Source organism: Mus pahari, chromosome 1, assembly GCF_900095145.1.
Source record: "Mus pahari chromosome 1, PAHARI_EIJ_v1.1, whole genome shotgun sequence".
In the NCBI taxonomy this organism is placed as follows: Eukaryota; Metazoa; Chordata; class Mammalia; order Rodentia; family Muridae; genus Mus; species Mus pahari.
This window is the reverse complement of record NC_034590.1, coordinates 164,493,169-164,507,373: the sequence shown is the minus strand read 5'-3', so window position 1 is coordinate 164,507,373 and position 14,205 is coordinate 164,493,169. Positions and strand designations below refer to the sequence as shown.

General features: G+C 42.3%; 1 protein-coding gene across 1 annotated transcript in view; it reads right to left on the bottom strand.

The window, feature by feature from the left end:
* The window catches only part of Mxi1 (MAX interactor 1, dimerization protein), a 63,110-nt gene that overhangs the window by 24,798 nt on the left and 24,107 nt on the right, over window positions 1-14,205 (bottom strand). Inside the window, exon 3 of the mRNA XM_021217914.2 lies at window positions 3,735-3,764. Coding sequence (XP_021073573.1) covers window positions 3,735-3,764 — 30 coding nt within the window. The remainder of the gene's footprint in view (window positions 1-3,734; window positions 3,765-14,205) is intronic.

Sequence of the window (14,205 nt, the reverse complement as noted above, 5' to 3'; positions counted from 1 at the left end):
AGAGAGAGAGAGAGAGAGAGAGAGAGAGAGAGAGAGAGAGAGAGAGAGAGAGAGAGGGTGCATGTGCCACAGTGCACAGGTGAAGGTCAGAGGATAATTCCTGAAGAGAAAGTTCTGTCCTCCCACAGCAGGGTCCGGGGCTTGAATGTATACCTTCAGGTTTGTGTGGGGGAAACACTTCTAGCCACGGAGCGATCTCGATGGGCCATGGACGTAACCAACTCCCTGCTTCTGTGCACCTATTCCCGCTGACGCATCACACGTTCTTCTTGGTGACCCAACAATGTCTCCTACAATGCTCAGCATTTTAACATGGATTGAAGCAGTTTTTATAACTCAACATTTACCTTTATTTCAGGACACATGCTTTGGTGTTTTTCTGTTGTCTTCTTTTCACAATGGCTCACTAAATCACTCACCATTCATGGGCTCCTGTTTTCAATTTGAAAACACTACCAGTACACCTGACATTAGCTGGCCACTAAACTAAACACCACCACTAAGAGAGGCCTACAGATACCAAACCATGATAACTTTAAGCTTAAGAATACAGGGTAAGGCCAAGTCATTTTATGTTACCACAGGGCCAAGTACTGATTAATCATCACTGAAGAAAAAGACTGATAATAAACATAACCATGGTATTTGTGATGGACAGGGTCGCGGGATGTAATTCCCTTTCACCACAGCCATTCTCCCTCTGCCTAGCAAAGCATTCCCAGTCCAGTGTCCTCATTTGGCCATCTGAGCTTCGCCAAAGCTGTACTAAGGGTCAGCCTTGTGTTCCAGTGGAACGGCCTCCCTGTAGTCAGCACCAAGTTCTTGACCATTAAAGTCATTTAAGTTGTTGACTCTGTTGAAGACATCAGCAGTAATTTGAATTAAGAGAGTGGAAAACCAACGACATGGCCCTAAACCTGTACTGAATAGTTTCTTCTCTGCCAAAGGACTGAACTCATAAGCCAAGGACAAGGTGAATCCTAACACCTAGAGTTCCAAAACTCATTAAGTTTACCATGAGGTGATTCACACAGGTTCCTGAGGAACGCAGAGCCTTCCAGTATGCCCTACTTCCCCTGCCAGGGCCTCTGTGGAGGTGACACACACAAGCACAGTACCCAAGTGACACGTGCTCGTCACCAGCTCACACCCGCTGGACACCTAACACAGCCAGGGGGAACCCAGCTCCTGAGACCTCCAAAGACGTGTTGGAAACTACTCAAAGGCCCTCAGTGAGTGAGCTGCAGGCGTCTGAGCAATGGAAATCTGGACAAAGTCCTATGTAGAGGTGTCCCTGGCCCCGTCGTCCCTGGCCCCATCTCCACTGTCAGGCTCTGAGATCTGGGAGTACGAACCTCAACATTTGTTAGCTATTGTCTCTTCAAGGCCAGAACCCAGGCCTTCAGCAATCTTAGGGCTTTAAGAGAACTATCTGGAATTTCCCTACTCTTCACTAACATTGTACACCGAGTATTGTGACTCTTACTGCATTTGCATCAGTGAAAACCCAACTCAAAGAGCTTTATATAAAGATTTTAGACTGAACTAAAGAGAAAACATTCCTTCTGACAAGAATATAAAACGTCTGTCTGTCTGTCTGTCTGTCTGTCTGTCTGTCTCTCTCTCTCTCTCTCTCACACACACACACACACACACACACACACACACACACACGGTGGCAAAATTTCAAGAATACAAATGACTCCAAGAATGCCTTGTCAGGACAAAGACAAACTGAACTGCCACTTTGGTACCGAATAGCTTTCCTCACTTGAGGTCAGGTTCTAGAGATGATGGGAGCCAAAGCCAGAATTCTACTTACCTTAAAAGTTGCAGAATCCTGGTTGACCACAATGTAGATAAGAACTTGCCTTGGAAATAACAACTACTGACGGCTGCTGCAGTAACCATCTCGGATAAGCTTTTAGACTCTCCTGTGCTGCCTTCCTGTTCAACATCCCTCTCTGGAATAAATCCCCCCTGTGTCTTGCTAGCCCACAAGCTGGAAACTTTCCAGAGGGAGGGCACGGGTCACTGAATCTGACTTCTCTCTACCCACTGGCTCTCTTATACATGCTGCTAAAGTAGAATTTTACTGCTACTGACAGAAGTCCTTTTGAAGAAAGTGTCTTGGGAAGGTTCCTGTTTCCCTTTCCAGTGATAACCTCAGGGAAGACAGGAAGAGAGTAAACCAAACAGACAAACGACACAGAAGAGGAGGAGGAGAAATAGCCTGAGAAGACTGATAGCTTCTACAAGGCCGTCAGCAGATGACTGGACCCCGCCTTAAGGGGGGTCCTAGCATATGACTTTTGCAGTGCTGTACCTCCGTCACAGAGGGACACTAGATTAAATAACCCACAGGGTGCAGCAAAGTAACACAGGAGGGCTAAACACCACCTTCATATATTTATGCTGTGATTAAGTCGGAGATAAGACGCACTAATAAATAACATTTTTGGAGACTTTAAAAGTTCTTACCCATAGTACTACACAGCCTCTTTACTTGTGTTAAAAGCCTTTTTTTTTTTTTTTTGGAGGGGTCAGGTTTCTAATGGAGGCCTACCAAGAGCCACATGTTTATCGGTATTTAACCCATGTGCCCCCCAACAAGATATATTCTCGTTTTCTCGCTATTTTGTTGGTTTTATCTTAGTGTTTGAGTGTTCTGTCTGCATGGATGCATAAGTACCATGCGTCTACCTCGTTCTCAGGGAGGTCAGAGGAAGGCTCAGGTCCCCTGAAACTAGTGATGGGCGACGTGAGCTACTACGTGGATGCTGGGAACTGAACCTGGGCTCTATGAAAGAGCAGCAGGCGCTGTTGACGGCTGAGCTGCCTCTCCAGCCTCCTTTTGTTTTTGAGACAGGATCTTGCTTTGCAATAGGCCAGGTTGGTCTTGAACTTAATCTCTGATATCATACTGAAACTCCTGCAGTTTTTTAAGGAAACAGTCCTCACTCACTGTCCTCTACAGTCTTCCAAGACTCTCTTCAAAGGAGAATTACAGCCTTCCAAAACAATCTTCCCATTAGTACCCTCTGCTTCTCCATCACCGTACCTGACACTTTCTCACCCAGAAAACTCAAGGTCCTTAAGGACAAACACGACCTTAAACTCAACATTCTTATATTTTCTATGCAAACTACTCAGTATATCTGGCAGTGAGACATTACAGCTCACAATTGATAAGCACTTGCTGAATGAATGAACGAACGAACGAACGAATAGGCAAACTGCAAAGATCCATTGCACTCAAGTTTCTGACATTTATTACCTAATCCAGAAACCTAACCTTTTAGTAAATCCATGTTTTTAAGCCATGAGCCTATCACAGTTAAAACCCCATTCTTAAAGACAGAAAGAAAGCCATTCCATAAACTCAAATCAAATGAACTCAGTAACATGTTTACTTCTTCTTCTCCGCCCCCCCGCTACCCCCCCCCCCAGGCAGCGTTTCTCTGTGTAGCCCTGGCTGTCCTCGAACTCAGAAATCTGCCTGCCTCTGCCTCCCAAGTGCTGGGATTAAAGGCATGCACCATCACTGCCTGGCCACATGTTTACTTCTTAAATCTTTTTTCCCCAGAAAATACAATGTATATCACAATCATGATAAGCTATCTATAGTCTTACAAATAACAACTACATATTCACTCCCAATCACTTTAACTTCTCACGCAGAATGGTAAGTTTGCTTTCAAACAAATTAAAGCTACATTTCGTTACAGACTCACCGGTTCTTTTCCAACTCATTGTGTGTAGACCTAAAAGAAGAAGAAGAAAAGGCATTAGCCAAACTTGTTGATAAAGTTACAGAAAGGCATATTAGCTGTATCAGTAATATATTACAACAAGTGAATTTAATAATACAACATACAGGCTTCTACAACCTTTCATCTGAGCAAAGTTATACTTGCTGCAGATCACTGTTATAATGGTTAACAAATTTATACTAAACAGCAAAATACAATGAGCTATTTGGCAAGTACCAGAATTGTTACATTAGTTCCCTTATGTAATAATACAGAATTTTAAAACATGAATATGATAAAGGACAATTTAAGTTTTTAATATTAGAACTAAGACTTTGATCATCTTATAGCATGTGCACACCCATGTGTTTATAGAGTCCAGGAACCCTCAAACTCACTGTGTAGCTGAGAATGACCTTAAACTTTTGGTTCTCCTGCCCCTACTTCCCAAGTGCTGGGACTACAGGCATGTACCATTGCATCTGATTTTATGTGCTCCAGAGACTGAACCCACAATATCATGCATGCTCAGCAAGCACTCTCCAGATGAACTACAACCACCCATATATCATTTTACATATCTTTGTCAATGCCGAATGCGTTCAGAATATTGTGTTACTGATTGCTGTAATTTTATCTCCCAATCCATGGACATTTAATGTAAGATTCACAACCCTTAACAAGTAAGTATTTTTATGAGCCTCGTAATTCGTGGGAATTTACCTACTGTCTTGAATTCAACAGCCAGAGGGCTGAGTGTCTGTCTGTCTGTGTGCCTGCCTTTTGCTTATTGGCAATTTCATAAAGTTCCACAGGATAAAAAGACAGACACTCATTTTAAAGAGTTATCTTAAGCACTTCTCCCTCAAAAAAAGGAAAAAGTCTTATGATGTCTCAAGACTTCAGCCAAATAAGCAGCAAATGTATGTGCAATTCAGGCAGAGGGAACTGTAAAAGCATGCAATCGGTAGCCTAGCAACTCAGAGCTTAATGTGCAATAAATGACAACGAAGCTTCCACCAGTCTGTTTATTAAACGTGTGGATTGTTTTCGTTTACGTGAGACGCTCAAGCAGAGAAGTTTACAAGGCCAATGGCATATTTAGTTACTTATTCCCTATTAGTAGTCACACATGTGTCTCCCTGTGAGCACACACGCCACGGTGCACATGGAGGTGAGAGAGCTACTCTGTGGGGAATTCTCTGTCCACCTTTACGTGTGTTCCGGGGACCGAACTCACGCCGCCAGGTTTACACAGCAAAAGCCATCTCAGCGGCCCCCAGGGATTAAAGAAATCCTTCAAAATTAACAGGGAGATTTCCTGTGCCCTCCTGGTGAGCAAGTTTGGGTTTAGTTGCCTTTCTCTAAAATGGACAGCAGGTAAGAGGTGCTCTCTCTCTAAGAAAGGCCATAGTACCTGATCAACAGCAATGATGTGCTTATAGAAAAACAGATGCTAGTCCACCACAAACCTAAACTATCTGGCAATCCCACGATCACCAGAAGTGCAAAGGGTAATACGTTCAACAATCACCAACAGTGGAATTCCAACATTATCCTGAACCTATTACAAAAAGCTAGGACCAAAAGAGCATAATCGGGCCCACCACTGTGAGCAAAATTAAAACAGCAGGTCCCTTCTGCCTCTCCTGAACACACTTATTATTTGTCTTATTAAAAAAAGGAGAAAAAAAAAAGGCTAAGACTCTAAACCTTTTCACTGAGTAGGAGACACATTGACACACATCTAGTTATGCCACCACAGGTTTTAACAAGATTCCCAAGTAACAAGAAACACAACGGTCACAAGCACACCAATGATTCCCCCCCCCCCAGTCCTTTCGCAAACACACTAATGATTCCCACAGTCCTTGCTCTTCCAGTGTTTACTCCTACTTTGCTTAGCTTTTCCATAGATGATGAAGTCAGCACATACTGAACGTTCTCGGTGTTCAACACTGACTTAGACAACAAGGAATGAAAGAGCAGCTGGCTGGCAAACTCTCACACGCGTATAGGAGTCATTATGATGAGAGGTAAAATAAGTTCATATAGAAAAATCCAACTGTCTCAGGAGTGCAACAATCATGGGATTTACTTCCACATGGAGCTACTGAGAACATCTGGGGCAGAGGTAGCTTTGATTTGGAGTTTAAATGATAGGCATGCTTGGTTTCAGTAAGGTCTGGAGCCGACCAAAGGTTATTCCAACGAGAAGGAATAGGTAAGCAGGCAGAGCTGTTAAGTCCCAAGCAATGGCAAGGTGTGGTGACGCATAGAAGTCACACAGACAACAGTGTCACATAGCAAAAGCCTGTGCTTAGTACTAACTGCCAGCTGTGTAGCTTTGGGACAGATTACTTAACCTGGTTCATGGTTTCCTAATTCGTAAAACTCAAATATCATCATGCCTTGCTAGGTTATAGTGAGAACTTGAGGGGGGAAAAATGCAAAAACACCCGGCACACAGTAGTCAGGAAATCTGAGGTCCTAATTGTTTTGAGGCATGGTCTCACTGTGTAGCCCAGCCTGACCTGAAAGGCCTGACCAGTCTCCCGAATACTAGAATTACAGGCTGTACTGCCCTGTCCACATTTTTGGGTTTTGATTTTTTTTTTTTTAATTTTATGTACATGGATGTTTTGCCTGCATATATGTCTGGATACCACCTGTGTGCCCAGTGTCTTCGGAGTCTGGAAACGGGCATTGGATCCCCAGGAACTGAAATTTCGGAGACCTGCAAGCCACCACCTGCTGTCACCTGGCTGCTGGAACTCAAACCGCGGAGTTCTGCAGCACTCTGAACCATCTCTCCAACTCCAAAATTACATTAAAAAAAAAAAAAAAGGAAAAACATACTACTTTAAACACTGTTAAATATACTACATTAGACAATCTGACGGGTGTTCAGTAACCTGTGAAATTCACCCGGAAAGAGACAAATAATCGTAACAAGGAAAAGAGAAACTGAAAGACAAGTGATTAAAGCCATTTGGTCATTTAGCCAACTGTGCAGAAGGTGCAAGGTTCAGCACATGAGGCAGAGAAAGATGTCTGAATGTGTACACAGAGATACAGTGGTTCAAGTGATGCTAAGAATAAATGAGTAGATGAAGCCAGTGCACACCAACACTCTCCTAACAGAATGCAGCTCTGCGAGCAAACACCCATGAGGAAAACTCTTCCCTTTCACACACCTCTTCTCTGCTTAATTAACTTCCAAGGACAGAAAAAACGTTTCTTTCGATTAGCACTGAATCATGGGTAATCTTCATCAGCAACAACTCTTTCAGAGAGACATTCTATGTATCCCATGTTTGAATGGGCACCGCTTTCTCACACAGACCCCCGTGTTTTCTGACCACCACGTATGTTTAGGGCGTACTTAAAGAACAGACAGGAGAGTCAAACTTGTATAAAATGGTCACATTAGACTCAGAAGTATCACTGCCAAGAAAGGAAAACAGAAGCCTGTTACCGGACTGGGGAAGACATATCCTGGTTAACTAATAAGCCAATCTTCAACTACTTATGTTTTCCTTTCATTTGCTTTCTAACCTTTCATGGACCTAATGAATGTTGCTCTCACACAATGAAGTGAACATAAGCTATGAAACTAGAGAAGTATTTTTCTAACCTGAAACATAAAGTGTAAGCCATAACATATATATGAAATAGAATATATAAATTACATATATTTATGTATATATATGTGTGTATACACAACTATACACACACACACACACACACACACACACACACACAAATAAATAAATAAAAGTGGAGTGAGGGGGTTCTCTGAAGTCTATATCCAAAAAGAGTTGACAAGGAAAACTATGGGAATCACTGGAGCAAAACTTTCAAGTATACTTATTATATATTATTATTCTTTATTATTTCTTTATGTACCACACCCAGGTTTTACTTTTTTAAAGGGTATTTTCTGTCTATGTTTCCACCAAACATATATCTAATATTTTGAGGGAAAAGTAAAAGACATGGCAGATGATAAATTTTGAATTTTGAGAACTTTTCTTATACATTTTTCCATAATATCAAAACCCACAACCAAGACAGTAATTACAGCCACACTGTATGATCATCCCTGCCTTAGCCCACTGATTGGCTGGTGGGCATGCCGACTGCCTCCAGCTTTTGCAGTGACTTTGAATAACGGGCCAGGACCATTCATATGTGAGCGTGAGTGAGCAGGGAAGAGACCTTCATCTTCAAGGACCGCGCCTCTGTCTTCTTACACTCACACTAACACCTAGGTCTTATGCTTATGAACATGGCCACAATGTGAGCCATCACTGGTACAGTAGGTAAATGTTTTAATGAAAGATTAAAGAGAACACGTCACTCGGTGTGACTTCTATTCGTTGTCAAGTGACAGAATCTAGAACCAACTTGGACTTGGTTCTATCATGTGTCAATCCCCAGGCACGCCTATCACCTAGAAGACATCATAGAGTCAGGCCAGTCCACCCTAAGTGTATGTGGTCCCAATACATGGGTGGGGTCTTCACCAGCACAAACAGAAGGCAGGCTGAGCGCCCTACTTATCTCTCTCTGCTTCCCACCTGCAGACACGTGACTCACTGCTCAGACCACGTCTCCCCACCGTGACAAACTGTACCTCAAACTGTGAACCAAAATAAATTCTTCCTCCCTCAAGTTTCTTTTTGTTTTTTTTTTTTTTTTCACAGAAATGAGGTAAGTAATGCACCCAGCTACTTCTGGTAAACTGAGTCTCAGACTGAGAGTAGTCTGTCTGTCTGTCTGTCTGCATATGCGTGTGCATATGCGCACATGAGGACCAGAGGCTGACACGGGGTGCCTTCCTCAATCACTTCTCAACTTCCATTTGAGACAAGGTCTATCACTGACTGGGATTTGGCCAGGCTGGCCTGCCAGCCCTAGAATCTTCTCGTCTCTGCCTCAGATTTTAAAGTTTAAAAAAAAAAAAAGAAAACAACAACAACAACAACAACAAACCTATCTCCAATGAGTACACATGCTAAAAATAAAATAAAAATTAGAAAGATTTTTAAACATTTCTAAATTTATTTCACATAAAGCAATTAACTAAGCCCAAGTTTCTCCATCGGTCTTCTTAATAAAGTGTCAACATCTCACCAAAATCTGATTTCTGTGAGTTTGCGTGTGCACACAACAATATTCAGTGTTTACTGAGTATCTACACTAGAAATATAAACACTATAAAATTACAAAGTTCCCTTATCTCTGAGCTCATTTCACACTGACCTATACAGAGAAACTCTTAACTCTGTGTTGGCAGGACAGGTGGGGAGTCAAACCAAACACCTGAAAATTCACTTTCTTCTTAATATCAAGACAAACTTACTGCACATTGACCTTGAAATTTCTTTTCTTAGAGGGTCTGCAAAGATTTACTAGATTGGTTCATAAACTGAGCTCACAATAAGAGACAAGCCGCAGCTTTATCAAATTTTGACTCACTGAAGACTAGACAGCGGCTTTACTAATGAAAAAGAAAATAAACTACAAAGGGTTAAAACAGCACTGGTGGGCAGTACCATGACGTCAGCCATGGACCATGTGACCCAGGTGTCTGACAGAAAGGCAGAACACTGACACCATACAGAATCTAAGTTTGGGCTGTTCAGTCTTTAATTTTCAGGTAAATTATTACTAAAAAGTCTTTGCTTATCCTAGAGAAACAAGTCTTAGGTCTTTAATTCATCCTCTAGTTCTACCTAGGAATGCCTGAACTACAAGTCCAATTTCTTGAAGAGAAAGGGGGGGGGGGGGGGGGAAGGAGGAGGAAGAGGAGGAAGGGGGAGGGGAAGGAGGAAGAAGAGGAAGAGGAAGGAGAGGAGGAGGGGGAGGAAGGGGGAGGGAAGGAGGAAGAGGAGGAAGAAAAGGGGGAAGAGAATCCACTTTATACAATTTTCTGAAATCAAAGAGATACATGTCACAGACTATAAATACACAGCTATATTACATGCAAATTATAATTATTGCTGTTTTTATAGGACAGAGTCTGCCTCTACCCCCCCTTTTCTTTCTGAGCTAGGGTCTAACTATGTAGCCAAAGCTGGCCTAAAATTCACAACCCCCCTGCCTCAGCCTTCCCATTGCTGGTAATACAGACACGCCTGTGCCCACTTGAATGCACCCTCTGACACACAAGTCTAAGTCTTCATGTTTGTAACAAACATGAAATAACAAAGGTACAGAAGAATTCAGCTCTGTCTGGAATGACGAGCGAGACCTCAGACTATCTGAATGTCATCAAGACCACCGGCTTAATAAACTACTGCATATGCAGAGCAGAATATCCTCCAATAACTTAAGATACTGCAGACAAACATGAAAAAAAAATTTAAGCAATAGAATTTCTTGGGGCGTAAAGAAAAATGGAATTCTTATAGGAAAACAGATAAACTGCAGGTATCGCATTAATTAAACTTAGCCAGTTTCAGAACCACCAGTATGGCTTCCCTCACTTATGTAGCTGCTATACATTATATATACAGATATGCACATATACACACAGACACATGAAATTATTATTTATGGCGTGAGTAGAAGTGAACGTCTAGGGGAACAAAGGGAAGGTGGGCAGGGATGAAGAGGGAACGAACTCAGCACACAACACAGCCTTGTGTGAAAACTTTCTAAGAGTAAGGTTCAGAACCATGAAGCGCTCCCTCAGGGATCAATCACCAGGCCCTGTTATAGACCTCACTGGATTCTGTTTTCCCTGTTATGAAGTTCATCATATTTTGAAATAATAAATTATCACGCTTGCTTCTTTCATTAGATAGTAAGTTTCATGAGAATAGATATACAGTGTAATGTGTAAATACATATTCAGAGAGGGGAATGTATCAACATTTTTAGAGATGTGCTGGTTGGTCGGCTGGTTCGGCTGGTTGATTGGTTGGCTGATTGGTTACCTTGTTTGTTTTTGTCAACTTGACACAGACTTGGTTCATGTGGGAAAAGGGAACTGCACTGAGGCAATGCCTCCCTCAGATTGGCCTGGAGGCCAGTCAGTGGGGAATTGTCTTCATCGGTGATTCATGTGGAAGAGTCAAGCCCACTCTAAGTAGTGTCAACCTTGAGCAGGTAGGTCATCCTGGGTTGTACAGAAAGCGAGCTGAGCAAGCCAGTAAGTAGTGTGTTCCATGGTCTGTGTCTCAGTTCCTGCCTACAGTCTCCTGTCTTGACTTCCCCTGATCACGGACTGTAACTTAAACCTTTCCACGGTGCTTTCCGTCACGGTGTTTTATCACAGCCACAGAAAGCAAATTAGGACAACAGGAAATCAAAACATAAAACAGAACCAAAAAACGAGAGACAGAAGAGAGCGAGGTTCTATAATGTATGCTTCAATTACATTAGTTCTGCAACAAGCTAAAAATCATATCTGGAAATACAGTTTGTCAGTCATGCTATCAAATGAATCTCTTTCATTAGATTAGTATTTGGAAATCTATCCTCACCAGAAGAAAATAATGAAGAAGTGTATCAAAAAGGAAGGAGGAAATGCTGCCTCATTGCTAATAAGAAAGCTTTCTTCAGATCACAGTCCCCTCTTCTAGGCTGTCATGATGAACACACATCTTAAACTCAGTTTGTCATTAAAAGCACCAATGTTTATACCTGCATACAATGTGCTCTGATCAAATCTACCTCCACACCGCCCTCCCTTCCCCCTCACAACCTCATGAGCCTTTTTTTTTTTTAAATGTCCACCAAATCCATTTACTGCTACCTATTTGTTCTTGGGTGTGGAACCATCTACTAGAGTATGGGTGGCCTCTCAGCACAGAATCCCTGAGGACAATGGACTTCTTCCCCTAGCAGGGAGGACAACTCAGGAGTGGGACTTCCGAGCCCTTCCTCGATCTGCTCTGACATTCTGGCTAGCTTGATCCTGTGCAAGTCTTGTGCACACAGTCACAGCCAACACCAGGTTGATATGTTATCTGCGGATGTCTACTACCTCTGGCTTTTACAGATTTTTTTCTGCCCATCATTTCTGAGATGGTTACTGAACCTCAGGGATATGATACAGGTGTCCCTTTTAGAGTGGAGTATTCCAGTCTCTTTATTCTCTGTATATAATCCAGTTGTGGGTCTCTGTGTTAATCACCATCTACTGTAAAAAGAAGCATCTTTGATGAGGGTTGAAAGAAGCCTGTTTAATAGGATGTCCAGTTAGCAGAATGACAGTCCTAAGCTCTCTCCCAGAGCCACAGTTAATGGTACCAGGCGTGGGCTCTATTTTGTGGAATGGGCTGTAAACCCAGTAAATAAGTGCTTGGTTACTTCCATAACATATGAGCCACTACTATACCTGTGCACATACTGTATTAGGCCAATCATTTCTGTAGCTCACACGGTTCTCAGCTCAGAAAGACTGTTGGTAACTTTTCTCACCTGGTAGCATCTGTTTTACCTTGGAGCTCTATGAAAGCTAGCCAGCAGAGATGATGCCTTTAGGTCAATATCGGCTTGAATTATCCATGTCTTGTGTCTCAGGTATAGGGTATCTTCAGCAATAGGGTCTAATCGTCAAGTTTGGGAGGGTAACCAAAGCAAAGGCAATAACAGACTGTAATGATGAGGTCCATGGACCTCACTGACCAACAACTCGGAAAGTAGTAGCCTAAACCTGGTACTGGCTTTTCACCTAAGAGCATACAATGTCCAGGAGAGGCACTGTTCCCTCGTTAATCACTACCTGTGACATAACTAAGTCTTAAGCAAATCACTTACATTGCCTCCTGGCCACACGTGATTTCAAGCAGAGAGCTGCATCAGGTAAGACCTAGAATTACCTTTTTAACATGTAGTCTTTCTGTCATATGTTTACTATTTGGGCCAATAAAAAAAAAAGTTATCTCTTTAAATAGGGAGGTGGTGTTGTTGTCTACTGACCTACAAGAAATGATCTTTTAAGTCTTCAAAAGTTAAGAGCAAACATGGGCTTCAGTGTTGCACTGAATGGAAACCCTGGCTCATTTATGGCGAGATATACAAAACACATCCCAAAGGATCGGTTTGTTACTGACAGTACTGAAGAGCGCCTATCATCACCAAGATTTACCTTCGAACAATCTGCATTTGTGTCCCAACACTTGGTAAGTTTCCACAACACAAAGACCCAGGAACTATTTTTAAAATCTAAAAACTAGGAATTTCCCAAAAGCAAGACTCTACGCAATTCTCCAAACATCAGGAACATTCTTAAGAACAGAACACACAAGTTACTGTCACAGAGAAAAATCCTCTATAATTATCCTCTGAAAACAAGTGCTGGAGAGATGGCTCAAAGAACAGACTGCTCTTCCAGAGGTCCCGAGTTCAATTCCCAGCAACCACAAGGTAGCTCACAACCATCTGTAATGGGATCTGATGCCCTCTACTGGTGTGTCTGCAGACAGCTTCAGTGCATTCACATATATAAAATAAGTAATTCTTTAAAAAAAACAAAAACAAAAACAGACAAAAAAAAAAAAAAAAAACCCAAACATGCTTCTGCTTCCGCCTGTGCTCACTTCAGCTCTTCCTTTCCTACCCCACCCCCACTCTCTTAAAAAAAAAAAAAAGTGCTGTCCCCCATGGTGGCTCCATTTCTAGAGGATCTGATACCCTCATCTGGCCTCTGTGGACATTGCACATATGTGGTACCCAGATGTACATACAGTCAAAACATCTGCATTGTAGAAAGTATACATTAAATTTTTTTTCTTTTAACATGCTGGGTATAATGCCACACACCTTTAATCCCAGCACTCTGGAGGCAGAAGCAGGCCATCTCCAAGGTTTGGAGGCCACCGAGAGCTACGAGGTTCAGGGCTACTGTTTCAAATGTGAAGAGTCATCTTCATACGCTACATACTGCTTACCTTTCTAAACGCACAGCCCTTAACATTCCTGACAACACAATGTCACACAAGAGTTTGCCAAAGCAGGAGGTGCACTCTCAGCCACAGTGTTTCCTCCAGTCCCACACGGTACATGACACAAAAACACAGTTTCCTTATAAGGCTGTCAACATCGAGTCTGACAATCCTCCATTCTTTGAGCAACACCTCCTATGTACAAACCGCTGTTGGCAGCAGAGATAATGTTAAAGCAAGTCAGGCAAACAGTGGTACACCTATAACCTCGGCGGCCATGTGGGAGGTGCAGGCAGGAGTGTCAGAGAGCTGAGCCACTGAGAAGAAAGAAGCAGAAGACACTTGAACCTTGTCCTTAGGGGATTTTTAGCCTAACAAATGTGTTACAAATATTAGAAACAACTAGATGATACTATTCCTACAAGTATAACGAACATTATACTATAATAAACATATATATTCCATGGAATATATAAAGATCTAATCTACTGCTGAGCACACTGGCCGATGCCTGTACTCTCAACACTTGGTAGATGGCAGGAGGGTCAGGA